The sequence below is a fragment of the Microtus oregoni genome, unplaced genomic scaffold (genome assembly GCF_018167655.1).
Source record: "Microtus oregoni isolate MIOR12 unplaced genomic scaffold, Mior012 000016F_ref0000370, whole genome shotgun sequence".
NCBI lineage: Eukaryota > Metazoa > Chordata > Mammalia > Rodentia > Cricetidae > Microtus > Microtus oregoni.
Window position 1 is genome coordinate 32,911,145 of NW_024543075.1, and position 21,903 is coordinate 32,933,047.

Here is a 21,903-nt window from a genome sequence, read left to right on the forward strand (position 1 = left end):
ACTGCTGCTGGAGAAGAAGGAAGCTCTTGGACCAGCCTGGAGATAGAAGGATGTGCTAACTGCCACACAGTCACCTATCTCAAGGGAGCACACAAGTCTACCCAAAGGCCACTTCCTAACAACATTGTACTGAAAAGAAAACCCTCTCTCCTTAAACTAGCTTCATACAAAACCATCAGTTTGGGTCCACTGTGATTTGCTTTGTGGCAATATAGTCAACCCTATGTATTTCTGAGTTTTGTATCTATAGATTCAACCAACCACAGATCAAAAATACTTTAAAAAAAAGTTCATCTGTCCTGAATGTACATGGATTTTTTTCCTTGTCATTCCCTTGATGATACAATAAAATAACTATTTATATAGCATTTGCATTTTGCTGGTATTGTTATAAGGGATCTAGAGATGGCTTAAAGTGCATGGGAAGATAGGCACAGGTCATATGCAAACACAATACACCATTTATTTTATTCAAGAGACTTGAACATCGCAGATTTTGGTATCTATGGGGAAGTGAGAGAGGCTTCCTAGAAGTCCATGGATACTGAATAATAACTACATTTAAATATACTTTTTTTTTAAAGGGAAAACTAATTGAGCTGGGGATGTAGCTCAGTTGACAGAGCGCTTGCCCAGCATGCATAAAGCCCAGGGTTCCATCCTTAGCATCCCACTAAGGAGGCACGCTGTAATAGGACTATAATCCCAGCACTCAGGATGCAGAGGCAGGAGGATCAGAAATTCAAGGTCATTCTCAGCTACGAAGCTAATTTGAAGCCAGCCTAGGCTAAATAAGATCCTACATCAAAGAAAAGAAAAAGGAAAACTAATTTTCATTCATTAAAATGCTGGGCTTGGCATGGTGGCATATGCCTTTAACCCCAGCACTTGGTAGATAGATGTAGGTAGATCTCTGAGGTCAAAGTCTAGGCCAATCAGGGCTACACAGTGAAACCCTGTCTCAAAAAAGAAAAGCATGTTGAAGTTGGGAAGTAGCTTTCTCCTGAAGGATCCAGGTGAGCTGTGCTATTCCCAAGGCTGTAGGAGGAGTTTTTAGAAGTGTCCCAGCTAATCCCTTTGCTTGTCTCTGAGCATCTCTCCTCTGTGAGGGAGGGACAGTGATTGCAGCCACTTCTGGGTCTTGAGTAGCTTCCCAAGGGGTGTGGGAAATCAGCTGATCAATAGGCCTGTAAGGCTGGAGAGGAACCTTCCTTTTCCATGGAAAAAAACTCTTCTCCTCGCAGTCCCTGGCCCACAGGGTTGCACTCTGGGGAGTCTCTCGCCAGATTATCCAAATAAATGAATGTCTAGATGGGGCAGGAGGCGAAAATGGAGGGTTGAAAGCTATGCTTCCTACTTAGAAAGAGTTGCTTGGCATCTTTCTTTCTTCTTGAGGCTCTTGCTCCTCCTTGTTGTTGCTGTTTTTCTTTAAAAAAAAAAATAAAGGAGGAGGAGGAGGAGAAAGAGGAAGAAGAAAAGCCTTGGGGATGGCTACTTTCCATAGCAAGGAATTCTCCTGTGGGGCAGCTACCCGGAAGTACATCAGGCTGAACCTTTAGTTTGTTCTCCCTGACTGAGTCAGTAAGGATTGTGTTTGACTCCAAGTAACTGTAAATAGCCACACATAGCCATGGGGACTGAAAGAAAAGGCGTGGTTTTTAAAGCAGGAATTCGGGGCAGAGGTGGCAGCCTGGGGATCAGTAGCCAGCGGCTGTGGACCAGCTCTGCCTGAGAGAACCATGATGTGAGCCATTGGAGAAGTACAAGGACGTGGTGGGATGATTTATACAACTTAGTTTTACTTTATGCGTATGTTCTCTGCCTGCATGTGTGTATGTGTGGCACATGTTCACAGTGCCCAAGGAGTCCAGAAGAGGGCATCAGATCCTCTAAAACTGGAGTGACAGATGTTTGTGGCCGCAGTGAGGATGCTGGGAACTGAACTTGAGTCCTCTGGAAGAGTAGAAAGTGTTCTTAACCTCTGAGCCATCTCTCCAGATTGGTGAAATAACTTTAAATGTGCCCATGTGCATACACACGCACGCACACGCACACACACACACACACACACACACACACACACACACACACACACGGGTTGGGGAGGTAGCTATTCCTTCAGGCCTGTCCATGGAAGTTCTATGGAGAGAAGATGTTATTCCGAAATCCTCTCTGAAGACAGTTTAAGCCAAGGAGAGAAGGCTGCCAGTTTTCACTATCCCTTCTGTACTCATTCACTTGGCTGATTGGTAATTGAATTTATTTTGTACATTTTCCACATGTAAACAGAACAAGGCATCCTTACCACTCTCACCTGCTCACCCACCACCCTACCACCCTTGTCCATCCCTCTTCTTCCCCACAAACCTTAGTCCCATTCCTATCTCTAGATTTGTTTTGTCATCCTTGAGTTTCACTGGGGCAATCTGACGGTGGGTTTGGAGCTGTCTCCTGGAGTCGGGTGTGTTTAGAAGTGAGTACACAATTAAAGACAGTGATCCCCCCATCCCAGGTCTCTCAGAATTAAAAGCCAGTAGCTCAGCAGTGAAAAGGACCCTAGGAGGCCCTCCCCCTTCTTTGACTTATTCTTGTAGGGTAGGTCTTATGTAGGTAACCTTAGTCATTGTTATTAGTGATTGCACCATTTGTATTGTGTCCAGGGCATTCCACCACTCTTCCTATCATCTGGCTCTTACATCCTTCCTGCCCTCTCTTCTTCAATATTCCTTGTGCCTTAGATGGGGAAGTATACATGGCCTGTTTAGGACTCTGCCCACAACCATCACTTGCTCTCTGTGACTTTGGCAACCATGAGTTTTTGTCCTAGGAAGAAGCTTCTCATGGAACTGGAAAAATAGTACAAAGTGAGGTGACCCAGGCCCAATGGGACAAATGATGTATGTTCTCTCTCCGTGTGAATCCTAGCTTGATTTTCCTGTTTTGTCTGTTTAACATGGCCACCTGTGAAAACCAGAAAACTGGTGTTTTTAATTGTGGTAAGATATATATGCTACATTAACCATTTTAAAAATGCAATTCCATGATGTTAACCACAGTGTTATTCAACTATCTCTATGCCTGTCTGTTTTGAGACAGGATCTCATGTAGTTCAGGCTAACCTCAAACAAACTGTGTATTCTGTGCTGGCCTTGAACTCCTGATCCTCCTGACTGCACTTCAGAGTTCTGAGGTAACACCTCACCCAGCACCAGTTTCTTATGTCTAAAAATTTTCCACTCTCTAAATAGAAATTCTGAACTCATTGACAGTACTCCACTGACCATGCCCTTTCTCCGTAATTTTTCCTGTTTGAGGTATTTCATAGAAGGGAATCAGATATTTGCCATTTTGTCTGTGGCCATTTCAGTCAGTGTAGCGATGTCAAGAGTCCTTCCTGCAACAACATGCATCCAAACTCCATTCCTTTTCGTCGTCCAGTCTAGTCAGACCTTTCATTTCATTCAAATGTATCTGAAATATTGTTTTAGCAAACAATAACTCTCACACTATTTATAATATATCTTTCTTTTTTTAGTACCAAGTCTTCAAATATATGCTATTTTTGACCCTTATAAGACTTCTCAATTTGGATACCAAATATTAGTTAGAAATCCTTGCTATAGGGAGGTGGGGAGTACCTGGGAGGAGGTGACAGAGGGGAAACTGTGATCAGAATATGCTTTACAAAAATAACTTTATTTTCAATAGAAAAAGAAGAGATGGGCCAGAGAGTATGGCTACCACATGGAACTTTTCAGCCTATGAGATGCAAGGTCTGGGTCCTGGGTCACCTGATTTCCTTCCTCCAGGAGGAACTTGTGATATCCCAGGGGTGCTAAAGGTAGATAGGGGTAGACTGAGGTAGCCCTTGTCCCTGAGTTATACCTCAGTGGGCATGAGAATTCCACAGTGGCCTGTGTCCTTGTGTCCCAGGTAGCGGCTTGCTTTCATAGCACGCCTGTAGGTCATTGGGAGCAAGGGCAGCCAGCTTTGCCTCCCAGGCCAGGATAGTCTGGGTGCTCCTGTTAAGTCTTATCCTGTAGCTTCGTCGATGTGGGAAGGACTATGCTGAGTGCTTCATTAACCCAGCTCTCATCTCTTGTCACTGCCTAAACACCACGTGTCTGTCTGGACAGGAAATAAGGATGTCCCTGTCTGACAAGTGTTGAGATGACAGGCTCGCACCAGCATGTACAGTTTACATAGTGCTGGCATCACCAGACAAACTCCATTAAGGATTCCATCCCCCACCGTCGGTTTTCTTGTAAAACCATAAAGTTTAGATCTTTGAGTTACTTTGAGTCTGATTTTGCATGTGGAGTTAGGTGGTCCATGGTTAACCTGTTTTCCAGCCCATTTTATTTTATTTCTCAAGTTATCACTGTCCTCCCCCCTCCCCCTCCTCCCCTTCCTCCCCAGTGCATACTCTGCGTCTTCTGCGGGTTTGCCACTGCATCTTTTAACTCCTGCATCTTTCAGCCCCTGGACATGACTTCTCAAGGAACATCTCAGCCACAGTCACCTGTGTGCTACTGAAGGATGGCCTTTTATTGCACAAAGGTCACCCCGGCCAGTATGTTACTAGGCAGGATCAGTGGTCTCCGGCCAGGTGAGTGGGCAGATCCAGAATTTCCTCAGCTAGTTCTTGCATGGAGTACACAATTTCACAGCCCAGAGACAGAACCACCTCTGCCTTCCCAGCTGCCTGTACCTGTCCATATTAGGCAAAGAGGCACTTGACCTGCCACAGCCTGTGTGTGTGACTTCAGATGCCAGGAATGTCTGATAGGCTTATCCAAGCAGGAGATAGTAGCTGGGTACTCCCAGCTTTACCCCTTCCACTCCTAACTCTCCCCTGCTCTCAGCTTCAGGCCTCCCCAATGGCTTTACTCAGGTCGTGCAGGTGCCACATGGCAAGCTGGGTCATGTGTGAGACCCACGACATGAGATCTTCATGGGGAGGTGGTGCTGAGGTGGCCATGAGGAGGGGTCACACTGGGGGAGGAAACAGAGTGTGACAGCCCAGCTGGATGTTCCCCAAATGCACGCTTGTCCCTCTACAGTGACAGAGGAAGAGGGCTGTCTTGGTTGTTCCTTTGTTGTCATCACATCAGCTATTCCCAAATCTCTGACTGGGACAGGAGTCCGTGAGTCATTTTCTGCAAGTGTGTTTTTCTGTAAGATGAACAGTGCCTGCTGGCCTGCAATCATCACCCAGTGTTATAGAGCGAGCCCAGGGAGATGCTACGATGAACACCCGGTGTTATAGAGCGAGCCCAGGGAGATGCTAAAAGGTGCTCTGGACTGGGTGGCAAGGTGTCTAGTCCAGGGAGGTTGAGGTGAGGTTCTTAGCCCATGGTCCTCCTTCCTTATAGCCTGGCTCTAAAGCGGGAGTCCTTTCTCCATCTCATCCATCCATCCATCCATCCATCCATCCATCCATCCTGCTTTCTCAGGCTCTTCCTGTCCCCTAGCCCCTCTTTCTCATTACAAAAGCAATGCCTCTTTCTAGATTGTCTTTCTTCTGTCCTCAGCTCTGCCAGACAGACTCCCAACTACCTGGCAAACTCCCACACCATCCACTCTCCTCCAGGAAGCATTTCCAGACTACCCAGCCAGTTAGTCATTTGTTTTCCTATATTCCTGCATACTGGGGCACACACCCCTCTCCTAACACTTGGGATACCAATGATTGTGATGGCTCAGTGTTTGCCAATCATGAACTATGCAGTAGACCACACTCAAGGACTCCACAAGGATGACTATATTTAACCCTGACAGTCACTGTGAAAAGCATAGAGATAGTACAGCTGCCTGCAGAATGATGGAAGGGTTTACAGGTACCTAGAGAAGCTTTGGTGAGTAGTATTAGCTCCATAACACTCAACTGGTAAATCATTAAATATACAGATGAATAAGGAAGTAATTACATTCCTGGCTCCATTCTAAAAAAAAAAAAAAAAAGGCTCAGGTGAGAACTTTTTTTTTTTTTTAAGACAAAATATCATATAGCCCAGGCTCACCCTGAACTCCTGGTCCTCCTGCCTCCACCTCCCTAGTGTTAGGATTACAGATACAAGCAATCACACATAACTCTAAAACTATTTCTTTTTAACTATAATTTAAATTTATTATTATTATTGTGTATAGGGATGTGGGCCATGGAATGTATATAGAAGTCAGAAGATATCTTTGTGGAGCTGGTTTTCTTCTTCTACCCTTACGTGGGCTCCAGGGATTGAACTCAGGTCACCCGGTCTGCATGACAAGTGCCTTTATCCATTGAACCAACATCTCAGTATCCCACTGGCAGTCTTTGTTGGATGGTGTAGCTCAGGCTGGCTTCAAATACTGTGTAAAAGGTAAATTAACTCCTTTGTTGTTGTTGTAGTTTGAGACAGGGTTTCTCTGTGTAACAGCCCTGGCTGTCCTGGAACTCACTTTGTAGACCAGGTTGGCCTCGAACCGACAGAGCTCTGGATGCCTCTGTCTCTCAAGTGCTGAGATTAAAGGCATGCAACATCACCAACTGGCTGCTTAATACCTTCTTACTCATCTTTCAAACCACCTTTACTGTTGGATGACTACCTGTGGTGTGGGGGAATCTACAAACACCTGCTGCTGGGGCAAACGGAGATAACCTGAATCCCAGCAGTGCTCCTGCCTGGCTCCCCCAAACAGCTGTGGCTCCCTGTCTGTCCCACACCCCGCGCATGTCACCTGCCAGGTGAAGAGAACACTATTCTCTTACATTGCTTCTAGAATTACATACGTGCATGGATTTGGAGGTGTGGCTGCTCTATACCAAATTACATATTGCAGGTTCATCTGGGCCTGGCATAATACCTACCCACCTGGATGTCACATCTGAGTCAGGTGTGGCCCGAGCGCCAAGGTGGCATCAATCTCCAGAGAGTTCATACGATTTGATCCTTGGTTCACCCCATTCTTATCCAAAGCCACACCCAGGGAATGAATTATAAAGAGCCTAATGAAACCCTCATAAATATTAATAGGTCATAAACAACCGTCTCGGGCTAAATTATGCAATGCGCACTGGTGCCAGTGCTCTGAAGGCCTGCTAGGTCATTCTCATTTCTAGGCACCTCTACTGGAGCTCTTCTCCCTGGAGATCCTGGTCCTCCTGCCACTGCCAACAGCACACAGGCAGGTGTGGATGGAGATTTGGATGCAACCACAGCACAGCACATGCGGGTGGGGAACTGATAAGCCCAAATCAACTCCAGATGGTACTGGATCATGTGCCCCTCAATATAAAGAAGGGGTAGGGACGAATTGCATTTGTGCCCACTCATGTCTGTGGGCTAATGGGGAGCTTCCATTAAGCCAGGCATTCATCGTGCCTGCATTATCTGGAATAGGATTTATGATCAACCACTTGTTTGCTAAGGTCTAGTATTTTTTATCTGGCTGATGCTAAGCATAAACTATTATGTCAAAAAAAAAAAACCAAACATACTGTGTGAACAAGTCAGTGTTTGTCACGTGGGAGGACAGGTGGGACCCATCTTCTGTGGTTTGGCTTGACTCACAAGAACAGCAGCACGGCCTCTTAGAGCTGAGTGCCCATCACCCATGCATGAATCTGGCATGGGAAGGCCTGACCAGAAAAAAGTAAGCAATAAAAGAGAACACCTGTGTTTGTCTGCACTCCCAGTCCCGGGAAGCTGCTCCACCCATGTGTCAATCATGTGTGGAAGGGCTGTCAATTGCAGTAGCCAAGTCTCCTGGATTTTATTATTATGAATCCAGAGTCAGGGCAATAAAAAAAAATTCACTATTGAGTTGGAAGAGAAAGATTTATCTTTTGGTTCATAGACCTGTCAAGATGGGACCCAGACATTCCAAGAGGAGAGGAACCTGACCTCGGTATAGAGCAATAGAGCAAAATAGTCAACATGGGAGGAAAGAGAGAGGATGGGAGACTGCATGGTGGGCCATCTTGCCTCCATGAGTGAACGGTTTCTCTGTCAGCTTGACTGGTTTGAACTGGGTTGCTGAAAAGCCCAGCAAAAGCGACCTTAGAGTCTCAGTGTAGACTGCTGGTCCCTGTTCAGCTCTTCCACTCCTCAGCAAGGATAAGACAGACTCCCGGACATTCCAAAGGCCTTCATTCCCCTCACAGAGGCCAACAACTCAGGCTTGGGGCCACTACTATTGACTGAAGCACCACAAACTGAAGATGCTCTCGTTTTCTTTGTATCTCAGAGTGACCTGTCAGCCACATGGCATGGAGACTCTGCTGCTCGAAGCCACTCGAGCTTGTAAACTAGGACCGGCCAGACACGACAAGCCACCCTCTGACTGATGATTTTTCAAAGCGCACCCTCAGAGCCAGGTGTGGTGGTGCATGCCAGTAAGCTTAGCAACCAGGACGTGGATGCAGGAGACCAGGAATTCGAGGCTGGTCACTAGGACATAGTAAGTTTGTGGCCAGCTTGGGCTACGGGAGACCCAGGCTCAAAACAAAAGACATTGTGTTAGCCAGTCTCCCTCAGAATGTTCACCTTTGGATCGGCCACCAGGGCAATGCCACTTCCTAATAAAACAGGCCTGCTAGGCAAGGTGACTGACTCACACCTTTAATTCTGGCACTGAGACAAGAGAATTGCCTTGAGGTCAGAGCCAGCCTGGGCTAACAGTTCTAAAAAAAAAAATCCTCCATGAGAGACAGTGTATCAAATAGTGACCACACAACTTCTTTCTATGGTACCTCCTTATATGACTTTCTTGGGGGTTGCAGTGACCATACATGGGGTTCTTTTAAAAAGAAAGCTACCATATACAATGACTAAAAAAGGTAACTCAATTCCCCAGAGACCATGAACGGGGGAAATTACAACTTTGAAGAAGGCATTGGTGGGAGGGGCACCCAGGGCATCTGTCTTCTCCCTTTTCCTTTGTCACCCTGCTGTCTCTGCTTGAAGCTAGAGTGTGGCAAGTTTTGGACCAGTATGAGGGGAGAGGGACTGATGGGGGTCTCTTCTCATGGCTGAAGCGCATGTGGTTTTGGTACAGTTGGAACACTGGCCTGTACTCTGCACATTGGTGTATGGGGCTCAGGAGCTTGGCAGCTGTCTCCCTGGGGCAATGGAAAGCAGCCATATCCCACGGTGGCCTTAGCCACTCCCCATCACCAAAACAAAAACACAACAGGCTCCATTGCTATGGAGAGTTCAATCCTCTTGTCCTGGGATTGGCACAGACTAGAATTCCATGGGCTTTGCTGAGCTACCTCCCGAGAGATCTAAATACCGTGTGTTCAGTGTTAACCTAAACACACAGCCTGGATCTGCACCAGCAACGAATCTCAGCTTTAGCAGCCTGTCGAGCGATGACATGTCAGAGATGTCAGAAGAGTGATGTTCTGGGCCCTAGGTTCACTGAGACTGCTAACAGTGGGCCACGGGGCACACAAGCAGTTTAGGGAAGACTATCTCATCCACAGGTGTACGCCTGAGCAGAGACACAGATCCTGGGAAAGGGGCAAGGAGATGTTCAGAAGAAAATACCAGCAATTACCCCACAGCTCAGACTGGGAAGACGGCTCAATGAGCACAAAGCTTGCTGAGTGGGCATGAGGATCCGAGTTCCAATCCCCAGCAGCCATATAGAATCTAGGCAAGGAGACAAACATCTGCAAGCCCAGCATTGAGGGGACAGAAACAGGAGGATTGTGGAGGCTCACTGGCCAGTCAGTCTAGCTGAAATAGCGAGCCTGAAGCTCAGTGAAAGAACCTGTCTCGAAAGAGCAATGGGGAGAGCAATAGAGGAAGATGACTGAAGGTGACCCCCGGCCTCATATGCACACACACAGGCAGTGCGCCCACACACACCCCACCCCACAAAACCAAACGGGAGGCTTTCTAAAATGTTCACTGCCAGTAGACAGGCACTAAATGGCACATGTTAGGTGACACCGTGCTTAAGCTGTAGACTCACACAGAGCCACCGTGCCTCCTAGAAGTATGAACGCAGCTGAAACAATTGCTTTCTTGGTCTGCACATCTCTAGAGCAGCACAGGGACCTGCAAGTGTCCGATGCTCAGATGAGACGAAGGGTACCTTGTATACAGAAGTTGCTCAATAAAGAGCAGGACCCACAGGCAGCAGGGTTGTAGAGACAGGAGGACTAGGAGATAGGGTGGTGCCGTTTGTTTCATGCCTCCATTTTGCTTTTGGCTCCTTCCCTTGGAGAAAGAACAAAGGGGTAGCAGTGGCCACCACAATTGGATCAACTTCAAGGCACCCCTTCCAGGCAATGGAAGCTGTCCCCTGAAAACCACAATATAGCACCCACAGGCACATCTATTAAGAACCTCAAAATGAGAAGATAACATCTCTTCGGTTTCTTTTCCTTGAGAAATGTCTGTGGGGGTTCCCTTACCTTGGTGTTCATGCAGGCTTTTCCTCGCTTGTACTCCTTGTGGGCGCCGCGCTTATCCAGCTTGTGCCAGAGGGCCTTGGCCTTCCAGGTGTTCACCTTGGACTTGAGCTGAGAGTAGAAGTTTCTATGGTCCAGCGGATCTAGGTCCAGGAGGCAGGTGAGGATGTTGAAGGCCTGGAGGGTGCCTTTGCACGTGGTAGCTTGCACAAAGTTCTCAAAGACCTGGCTGGCCTGGGCCTGTTTCTCATCCTCATTTTCTCCCATGGTTCAGGAGCTGCGTGGAACCGTGGTGTGGAGGGGTCCGAGGGCTACCATAAAGTGCTTGTAAAGGTGTCACACCTGCAAAGGAAGGTGTCGACAGGTGAGTCTCACATCCTCTAAAGGGACTAAAGGGCTGCTCTTGATTCCACATGCTCACCGCTCCACCTGAACCTTATTTGGAGAAGGTCCAATGTACCTTCTAGCCTGGCATGATGCCTTGCTGACAACCTCGCTCCCCAGCCCCCAGTCCTTTCCCTGGCTGGAGAACTGCAGATTGCACCCAGCTATATAAATATACTCCAGAGAATGTCAACAGGGCTCAGGCAATCATGCTGCAAGTCAGATGGCTCTGGAAACAGGGAGTAGGGAAAAGGAAAAGGCCAGACAGGCACAGCAGATTTAGCCCCTATGGAAACCTATCGTTCTTGGTGCTGCAAACGGATTGACAGGAATTTGACCTGGTTATAATGATGTCAGTGCACAGGTAAAAAACCCCATAGGCCATTATCTTCCTCCAGGCACTCTGACCCTTTCCACTGATCACCCTGGGGTCAGGTTTTCCCCAATACAGGTGACAAGTGGCAACCTCTTACAACTTCTGTTTCTGGAATCCACCGGAAGCATCTACATCAGGCAACCAGAAGACAGAGTGACATGGCCTTCTCTTTGCCAATAGTGAAAGGATCCTGGTCTGTGCAAAACCAAGCTGAGAGCTGTCTGAACGAGCGATTGGACTGACAGAACTGGGACATGCAACAGGGTGTTCATTCACATGGCTGAAATAGTTTGCTTGGGTTTGGGGCATGCTCCCTGCATCCCCCTCTCTGGGTCATTCTAACCTCAAGCATGTCTTAGGAAAGTCGTTTCAGCTTCAAAGGGATGAAATGAAGGAAAGCCACTTCTCCAAAGCAAAGCTTTTTTTTTTTTCTCTAAATGCATACTTAGAGCAAGAAGGCCAGCGAGAGGGCTTTGAACTGGCCCCAGTGTTGGGGTTCTGAGGAACCTGGCAATGGGAGACTGGACAACACACAGAGTAAAAGGCCCCAGGCAGCTTCGTGCTTCCTAGATTGGATCATTTATGAAGGGCACATCTGGATCAGAGATTGGTTTCAAAATATCCAAAAGCAGTCAGGAGGCTGTGTGTCTTTTTTCCCTAATGTCTGATTCATCCACAACAGTTTCTGTCACCTTGGCAAATATCAGCATTGCACTGGGTGCCGGGAATACAGAGATGGCTCTTGCAGAGAGAGACCCCAGCTGGGGAAGAAGATAGAACAGTGGGCAAAAGAGCACTGTAGCATTTGGACAAAGAACCTGGGGTTTCTTTGAGAAGCCAGTGTCCCACTGAGCCTGGAGAAGCCTCCAGGAAATGCCAAATTGCTTCTGTTGTAGGAAGGAGAGGGATTGCAGTACAAGGTCAGGGAGTGGCCATTATGGGCCATCCTTCAGAGGCATGAGTGGGGAAAGAGCTGGCTCAGTTACAGCAACAGTAAATTCAAGGTGTTAACAGCTCAGGATTTCTGCAAAAGTGATAGATCAGGGGTTCTGAGATCAATCGTGGCGGATCTCCTCCAGGTCAAGGGGTATACATGGCTCATGTGGGAGCCTGTTTTCCCCCTCCTGCTCTTCAAGGGCATCTGCTGTGCAGGCACTGTGCCCACATGGAGATTAACCTCCGTCACTGTGTGAGGTCTTAACTTGCATATGTTGGCCAGGCCCATCCTTCAGGAAGGCCTACCTCGATACCCTGATCCAAGCCGCCCAACTAGTTACACAGGTGGAGAGAGCTAGCAATCCCAGTGCCCTGCCTAGCTTGGAGGAGACATGAATTCTATCTCTTGTGCTCCCTTTGCTCCTCTGACATCCCCGGCACTTGCCTGGCATCTCACATCAACACTGTGGCCTCTCTGCGGGTCATACTTGCCACCCAGAAAGCACCCACAGGAAGCAGAGCTCATCTGCTTCTCTGAGTGTGTTTACATTCCCAGACTTGTCTATCTTTGGAACCAGAACAGTGTGGCATTGCATGGGGGCTGTGGAGGGCAGCTAAGAGACAAAACAAGGCTCCCTCTACAATCCCCAGTGGGATGGATTGACCTTGGAGTGCGGTGGGTGACCTTGGAGATTTGGGAGCAGGTGAGCAAAGCCCCTTTACCGCCACATGACCTCATACAAACCACTTAAATGACAAGACTCGGTTTCTTCTAAGGGAAGGATGATAACCTCAGGCCAAGAAGTACTGGGCATGTGTGCTAATATAAGAAATGTATGTAACACACGTTATATCCAAATCCACTCGCCTCTCCCAGCTTCCTATCTAAAATCTGTCTAAAACTGCATACCATTAGCAAGTATCAAGCCAGATCTGTCTCCCAGGAGACAATTACAAACCTGAAGAACTTGACTTCTCTCTCTCTCTCTCTCTCTCTCTCTCTCTCTCTCTCTCTTAAAACCACTTAAATCTTGGACTTCAGTAGAGGATGAGGCAAAGGTGGTGTGAGGGTCTGGGGGTGTGAGAGTTCCCAGAACTGGCTCTTATCTAGGGTGCGATAAGAGAAGGGGAGGTAAAGGGCCCATGGGAGGAGTTTGGCTCTGGACACGAACCCCCCTGTACCAGGCTTGGACACGCCTCCCTGGATCTAAACAGTCTCTGCATTTTTAAAGACTGGATTGCCAAGTCATACCACTTTAAGACGGCACTGTCACATGGTGGGTAGCCATCTTTGTAGGAACATCAGATCGTTTATTCAATCAAAGAAACCTGTGCCTGGGTCAAGTCTGAAGAACTTGCCAGATGTGTGACATGAGACACACCATCTCAGTTGGTAACTTGACAATTTTCTTGTCTGCAAGATGGAGACAATACTTCTCACATCATAGGATCACAAGAGAGAAAGCCTTCAGGTTTGGGATGTACTTACTGTTTGCTGGCCTTGTAACTAGCACTAATCTTTCAATGGTTCAAACATCAGCTCAAAGAGAAACATAACCTAGGGCTTAGAAGGCTTCCCAAAGCATTTGCCTAGCATGCGCAGACCTAGAACTGACAAAAAAAAAAAAACAAAAACAAAAAAACAAAATACAAGCACAATCCCAAACCCTGCTAGGTTAGCTTCCTATGTCAAGAAATTACAAATATCTTAAAACTACAATACACAGCCCATTCCAGTAATCTCAGCTCTTGGGAGGCAGAAGTATGTTAGGCCAGCCTGGGCTACATAGGAAGACCCTGTCTTAAAACAAAACAAACAAAAACTCTAGAAGTCAAGAACATCAGTTCAGAAGATCTAGGCCTAAGCTCCCTTCTTAGCCATGTAGTCTTGGGCAAATCTCCAAATTTGTGAGTTTTAATTTCCCCATATGCCAAGGGGGAATCTCACCCAGGGAGTTTTGATAATAAACTGAGACCACAGAGTGCATACGTGCAGTGTTGGTCAGGGGCCTGCCTAGCACTGCGAGCGGGACACAGTGAGTCTGAGCCTTAAGCTTCCATTTTTTAGAGATTTGTGGGTTCATGACCTCTGGGAAATACTCCTACCAGCTCCAAATGACAAAGGCCAAAAATTGTTAAAGCAGAGTTGAGCAAGGTGGCTCAAGCCTGTAATCCCAGTGCTTTCAAGGTAGAAGCAGGGAGATTAGGCAGGAGTTAAGGTCACCCTTGGCTACAAACTGAGTTCAAGGCCATCCTGAGGCTATACAAGACCACAGTCTCAAAAACAAGAAGAGTACTTCAATCAGAGGCTCCTGGGTGGCTGGTTCTTGGTAGTCTGCCCTTTTAACCACCGCCCAGATGTTGCCTCTCTGGAGTCTGAGACGTAGTAGAAATAGAACCAACTAGCTAGAAATATGCAGGGTTTTGCATTTTCTGGGAAGAAACAAGATGTGATGTGTCGTTTCCAAGAATAGCCTGCAGAAGTTTGGGCTTGGGCTTTGTTGACTGAGTCCCTTATTTGCGGTTTTTCAGCTTCCCTGCCTGTGTGACTTCATGAGTCACAGAGACATTCCCTTCTCCTGCCTCTGACCCTCCAAAGTGAACATCCGGAGCCCTGTACCGCAGGTGACATCATAGTGATGGGCTCAGTCCGCAGCATCTGGGAGACAAAGGTCACAGTTTGCATGACAAACCTGTGGTCCCTCTCTATGTAAGTGCTGGGACTCCTGAGTCCTGGCTGGCCTATGTACTCACATTTAGAACTTCACTCCCGAGGTGTCCTCTGAGCCCCACCACCCGATGGCCAATATAACAATGACTTGGGGAAAAGGTGGAGTTCCTGAAAACTTATGAAGGCCTGGGGAGGGACATGGGGTAACCATGTCTAGGACAGACATTCAACCCTCTACCCTATCCACAGACAAGATCTGTTTCAAGGTCACTGCAAGCTAAGAACAAACTCTTGTGTCCTTTTCATGCCAAGCTGCCCTCTCTCAGGTCTGCTGCAGCAAGGGGTCTTTGAGGGAGTCTCAGCAATGACCTAGGTGCCGCTCTGTATTCCGTGTGGATAGGAAACACCACCAGCCCGCTGGCCTTTTTTTTTTTTTTTTGGAGCCTGTCCTGGAACTAGCTCTTGTAGACCAGGCTGGTCTCAAACTCACAGAGATCCGCCTGCCTCTGCCCCCCAAGTGCTGGGATTAAAGACGTGCGCCACCACCGCCGGCAAGCCTTTTATACTGCAGAAAACCAGTCACGGCTACCTGAATCCCTAAGCTGAGGTTAAATCCAGCTAGGGGTGTGGTAGGAAACACTTCCCTCATGGCTAGTTCTCTGTGGAGCCCCCGGAAATGACAGGAAGCCCTGATCCCCACAGGTGGCCTGAAACCCTAACTTCCCATCTGGCCCTCCATTTCGCTGAACACTAGGCAACCAACACAAACTGGGCACAGCTCCAAGCCTGGTAACACAGGCTTATCAACCTAGTGACTCAAAAAGCTAAGGCAGGAGGATGGCAATTTTGAAGTCCATCAAGGCCAGCCTGCACACTTTCGTTAGACCCTGTTTCAAAATAAGAACTGAAAAGCCGACCAAGAAGCTAGCTCAATGGAAGACTTTTCTAATGCTAATGTGTGAGGCCCTGGGTTCAGCTCCAGTTCTAGAAAAGACAGGGAAGTCTGAGGTAGAAAGGGACTGACGGGCCCCCTGTGTGTCCATGTTCTGTGGTGTATCCACCGGGCACTGCCTGTCATAATTACTTCCATAGTGGGCTGTGCATCGGCTCCAGGCCTCCCACCTGTACCCTGGCCTCAGCCATCTGTCAGCCGCAGAGAGAGGCATTGTCCAGCCAAAATGTCTTTGCTGCATGATCTCTCTCAACCAAGAGGTCACCCCCAGAGGCAGAAGTTCTTTCTACTCACCCCACCTGGGACCTCTCTAGGAAGGGATAATGGGAAGACACCCAGGGATAAGCTGTAATAATACTAACCTGACCCCCAGCTGCAATGGGGCTGGAAACACCTGTCACCCCAGCCCCCCCAGCCCCAGGTGACCACTGGAGGATATCCCAGTCCACTGTAGGTCCTAGCCTTCCATTCCTGCTCTTACCCCGCAATCCTGTCCACTTACTTGTTCCTGGCCTTCAGGTCCCTTTCCTCTCTCTTCAGTGGTGCCTGTGGTCTGGTGTGATGAAGCATTCTCACGGTTCACCACTTCCTGGCCTCCACCCACTACGGGCTTGAGCCACACGCAATGCCAGACACCAGGATGACCCAGAGAATCAGTCCCCAGCCTCCACCCTCCAGGGTCTTACTACCTATGTCCTGTACATGCCAGGAGGTGGCAAGAAGGAACAACAGCTAGCCAGCATTATCCAAGGTCACTGCCTCACAGGTACCTCCACCCAGGAGTTCTGGCAACAAGCCTGTATGTTTCTCTCTCTGTCTCTCTCTGTCTCTCTTTTTCCCTCCTTTCTTCTTTCCCTCCCTCCTTCCTTCCCTTCCCCCCTTGGATCATAAAAAGAGGTCATCTCAAAACATGCCCATTTTTTCCTTTCTGTATAATGTACTTATAACTTTGCTATTTGTGGTCGCTATTTTACATGTGTTTACGTATCTGGGAGAATGTGTGTATCTATAGGCACACATGTGTGGATGTTATCATGTATATACGTATATTTAAATTTTTCTTCCCCAAGAATTTCTGGCCGCACCCCACATCCCCAGCTAAACCTCTCTTCAGGGCCTCCTAGGAGAATCCCCGTGTGAGGAAGGTGAAGCTTCAGTTGCTGTGGGGCCCTTCCTTCAGCCCTGCTGGGGTAGCTTTAATGCTACCCAAACCCCTTCACACATCCACAGACTCCCTCATGTGCCTGTGATTGACAGGGAAAAGAGAGGTTCCAGGATAAGTAGCCCCATCAGATACTATATGGGCAGATACAGAACATGCTCTCATGGTGAGACCCACACTTTCAGCCTCCATGGGTGGGCTCCATGTAACAGAAATAGCGTGTGTACTTGCTCACATCCTTCCAACCAGCCCCCAATTACGCTGGTTACATTATGTAGCCTCTGACATCCTTGGGCAAAGCTTCTTGTGTTACAGCATCCTGAACAACAAGGAAGGATTAGTGCATCCTTATCTAGTTCCCAAACATTTTACAGGACGCATGCACAGTTCAGGTAACTCCCTCCTGTTGACATGCCCCAAACCCAGGAGTATCTTTCCCCTGCTTGTTGTATTTAGCTTAAGACATGGCTTCATGCTTTCCCCAGCTATGCCCAGTGCTGGGTATTCAGGTCTCAGTCACCAGTGCCCACCTGGACCACAGCACTGGCTCTTTCCTGCAGGAAAGAAAGAACAGTCCTGCATAAAACCCTGCCAGCAATGGACTAGTGGGGCTTAAATCTCCATAAGGTAAGTTCCCTTTCAGCTTCTCTGCTTCCCAGACCACAGGGACTCTAAGATCAGTGTGGCAGGGCCCCTTCCAAAGAGCGTGTCATTCGCCAGACATGGTAGTTCACGTCTGCGATGCCTATACTCCAAAGGCTAAGGGAGGGAGTTTCCAGAAGTTCAAAGACAACCTCGGCTACATAGTGACTTCTAGACCAAACTGAGGGACACTTTCGCAAATAATTTGTAAACTAACAATAACATTAACAACACTAAAAACCCAAGTGTCATGTCGTTCCATGGCAGTGTGGGACAGAAACGATGTGCTATCCACCTACGCCTTGGCTATGATGTCACACGTCTGATGTGATCCCCTGGTGGAACCGTATGTATTTGGCCAGCAAGATAGCATACATATCTCCCCATATACTGAGTCCATCTTTGCTCCCAACACTCGGCAGGCTGCTCTGCAGGACTGTGGGCTGGTGACCACACACTTGGGATCACCCAGGAAAACTGGGATCTCAAACTCCTAGTTTCCTGAAGGCTAGCTTGCTTGTCTCAAGGTGAACAGCTGGCAATACCACAGCAAGCAAGTTCAGCGATGGAAAGAGAATGGAGCTAGGCATAGAAGGGCCTGCCTTGAATTGCAGCAGCCATGAGGGTGAGGAAAGAGAATCATGCAAGAGACCAGGCTAGGCTACTTCACAAGGTCCTCAAGAAAAACCTTTAAAACCACAACAAAAGAAATCATGCACACGGGAAGGACATGCCACATCTGGTCTGTGCTTATAGAACCCCAGCAGTGAATCCATTAGGGAAACCTGTGTTCTCAGTTACCTAGTGGGTGCTACCTGTAATAATCAAGTTCAGAGACAGAAAGTAGAAAGAAGCTGGACGGAGTGGGGCATGCTTATAATTCATAATCCCATCATTGAAGAGGCTAAGGCAGGAGGATCACGGTTTAAGGCCTGCCTCGACTATAAAGCAAAACCATAAGAAAATGGAGGTGGCCAGGGTATGAGGGAGAAGAGACGGGAAGCCCTTAACAAAATACAGAGTTTCAGTGTAGGCTGATGAAAATGTTCTGTGGACGGATGGTGGTGAAGGCTGGACCACAATGTGAGCATCCTTTGTACCACTGATCTGTACACTTATAAACATGGTTAAAATGGTAAATTTAATGTTATTCATACTTCATTGCAGAAACAACAAGTAATCAGATCCATACAAAACAAAACCAGAAAGACCACCACCCAAGAGTAGAGGTGCCCGAGACCAGGGTGAAGAATGAGTAGCATCATTTTCAGTGAAGCCGATTTTTTAAACCATAGCAAATAAAATAAACTATTACATTAACGGGAGAAATACATTGGTTCTTATTTGGTGATGTGCCATGACTTTAAACAATTTTCAAAGTTATCTAGGTTTCTCTCCTTTTTCCCTTTATATCTCATCTAGGCCCAAGAAGCTTCTAGAAGCTCATCTACTACGTTCCCATTGTTGTCTTTTGTCCCTTTTCCACAGGATCTCATCCTGACATATTTCCTCCCACCTGGCACCTATAAAATCCAATTTCAACACACCTTGGGAAAATGGGGTACAGGATCCTTAGTGCTAGTCTCCAAAGCCACCACCCACCACCCTCACCTGGGAGAATACTCCAATCCCCCAGTCCCTGTGGTCCCTGCATAGTACCACTGGCAACTGCTCCTCTGGAACCAGGGAACCCTCCAGCCTGTGTGAGCAGAATCCTGAAAGCAACTTGGAGACACATCTGGGTCAGCCTAGAAGGTACAGTCTTTGGTGTGTGCAAACACCGGCTGTGTTGCCACAGTTCTGTCCCTCAATCGAGTTTCAACATATCTTCATTGACCAACAACCACTTTAAAGATGCTACCTCTGACTCCCCTTGATTCATCAGAATCTTATTGTCACGCAAAGAAGCTGGTTATTGGTAAGGCAGTGCGGGCTCCCTCACATACCAGACTTTGCCAGTCTTGGGTGGGCAACAGTTCTGACCTCATCTTCGTCCGATAACTCATGTGCTCCTAGCCTCCTGTCCTCCTGACACACCCCACGCCAGGGTCTTCCCCAAATGGGCTGAGTCCCTCCCACAGATTTTCACAGCACACTGGACCCACCTTGACTGCAATCAGTCCCCATACTGACATGTTTCACCCCCTGCTTCTGGCACCCGGCACAAGCCCCCCTCTACAGTTTGTGGCTCAGGAATTAGAGTGAGTCTTCACTCTCTGAGAACATAATTGTTGGCATTTAATGAGCATCAGTGAGGTCCCGGGCAATGTATTAACAGCTTCGCTGTGTATTGAAGTGGTTAATTACGGTAACAAACCGTGGCATTGTTAGACACCTCATGCTCGTGTTTCAAAGGATTGGAAGTCAGCAGCTTACTGAAGGCCATAGGGCTTGAGTCAGGAAGCTTCCAATGTGGAGGCCCCACAGCCAAGTTCAAAAGCCAAGTTCTTAAGCACCATTAGCATAGTGCTCCACATGAAGTACATACGGCCACGGGTACACAGACCGCCTTGTACAGAAGTCGAAGACCAGCTTTCCTTTAGTCCCCGATGCATGATGCTCCCACACATCCCTTCTTCATCAGCCCAACATAGCAGGGTCTGAGGTAATAAGAGCTCAATGAAGAGCCAAGGAGGCTAGTGACTGACACACCCATCGACACTCAGTTGAGAGGTGACATTTTAGTTATGGTGGGCCTGGCGGGGATAAACTAGCTGACCTCCAGCCTGGTGGTGCCTGCCTCCTGGGCTATTCCTTGCAGTTGTGGGAGCACTGGTAACTAGGTATACCCTTATGGAGCAGGAGCAGGAGTAGGAGCAGGAGCAGGAGGGACTTAGAATCCTCTGAGGACTGATCCCTAAGTGTCCCACCCACCCCAAGACTCACCCCAGGATTGACCCATAAACACCCCCATCTCATCCCAAGACTGACCCATAAGCACCCCACCTTATCCCAAGACTGACCTATAAGCACCCCGCCTCATTCCAAGACTGACCCATAGGCACCCCGCCTCATCCCAAGATTGACCCATAAGCACCCCACCTCATCCCAAGATTGACCCATAAGTGCCTCACCTCATCCCAAGATCCTGTTTGCTCTTCTTTCCCTTCCAGAGCCCCACAACCCTAGGAACTACATGGTGAGGTAGTTTAAAGCCAGAGAGAGAAAAGTCAGCTCCCCTTAGACACCCACTTGGAAAAAAGCCCTTTATGACCAGAAAAAGTTTCAGACTTTATATGTATTAAAAAAAAAACTTGTAATTTTGAAATCATTGAACACAGGGCTTTACCTGTTGGGCAGAAAACATCACCTTAACAAATACAACAGGTGTCAGTGGCATGTTAAATTTGGCCTATGTCATCGGAAAGCACTCCCTCCAACAAGAATGCTGATGATGTGGGAATCTACATCCCTCTTATGCCACCGCCAGTTGGCATGGTTTGAATCTGAAATGTCCTCACTGGTTGCTCACTTGAGTGCTTGTTTCTTGAGTGTGTTATTTTAGGCTTCTGCAGAACCTTAAAAGCTGGGGCCTGGCTGACGGAAGTAAGTCACTAAGAGTGGGTCTTTTAGAGCATACCTAGACTGCTCTTGCTCTCACTGCTTCCTGGCCCACTGCGGTGGGGACAGCCATTGCCACTTGTTTTCGCCACCACAGACTGTCACTCCATCCTCACTCCATTTTGCTTCTCAAGTATAGCCACGATGAAACCTTTTGAGATCATCTTTCCTCTCATGAACTATCTATCTGCTAGGTTCCTTTCGTCTCAGTGATGTTAAAATAGCTAACCGACCCATGAACCATTGTAACGAGCATGGCAAAACATCCCTGAAAGAGCGACACTTGCACTCATATCCTGGCAGTGACCAACAGTTCTCTAGTTGGACATAAGGCTAGCTCACCATGAGGGAGCCTGGTAATAGAAATCTAGCCAACCATCTGGGGCTAGTGAGAACAAGGGTCTTAGAAAGAACACTACCACTTCACTAAACCAGCCTAATCCCTAAATATATCCTAAAACTTACCCTTACAGCCACAGATGAGTGGAGGTCTCACTCCTCATCAAAAAATCTTCTCTTTGCAGCAGAGACCATCACAGAAAAGCACAGTGAGTCAAACTGCAGAGATCTATGGATGGTGGGGTTTCTAGCCACATTGGATACATCTGCAACCCAATGCTTACACCTAAGGTCCAGGGAAAATCTTGGACTAGGGAGCAGAAACATTGTAAGAGCCAGAGGAACAAGAAGTCTGCTGTGAGGCTGTCTCCTAGAAATGACAGAGAAACTACAGTCATGATAGTACAACAATATGTCTGTCTAAACAAGACTGACAAATGACAATACCAATAGACACGCTAACATGACAAGAGGA

General features: G+C 47.7%; 1 protein-coding gene across 6 annotated transcripts in view; it reads right to left on the reverse strand.

The window, feature by feature from the left end:
• Mical2 (microtubule associated monooxygenase, calponin and LIM domain containing 2) overlaps positions 1–21,903 on the reverse strand; it is a 137,603-nt gene that overhangs the window by 79,130 nt on the left and 36,570 nt on the right. For 5 of the 6 annotated variants that reach the window (XR_005975788.1, XM_041666907.1, XM_041666905.1 and 2 more), the window contains exon 3: positions 10,409–10,747. Coding sequence is in view for 5 of the 6 variants with exons in the window: in XM_041666907.1 (XP_041522841.1) it covers positions 10,409–10,672 (264 nt within the window). In the remaining variant the exon portion in view is untranslated. Of the gene's footprint in view, positions 1–10,408; positions 10,748–21,554; positions 21,799–21,903 lie in introns of all 6 variants that reach the window. The other variant, XM_041666904.1, reaches the window with a different exon arrangement.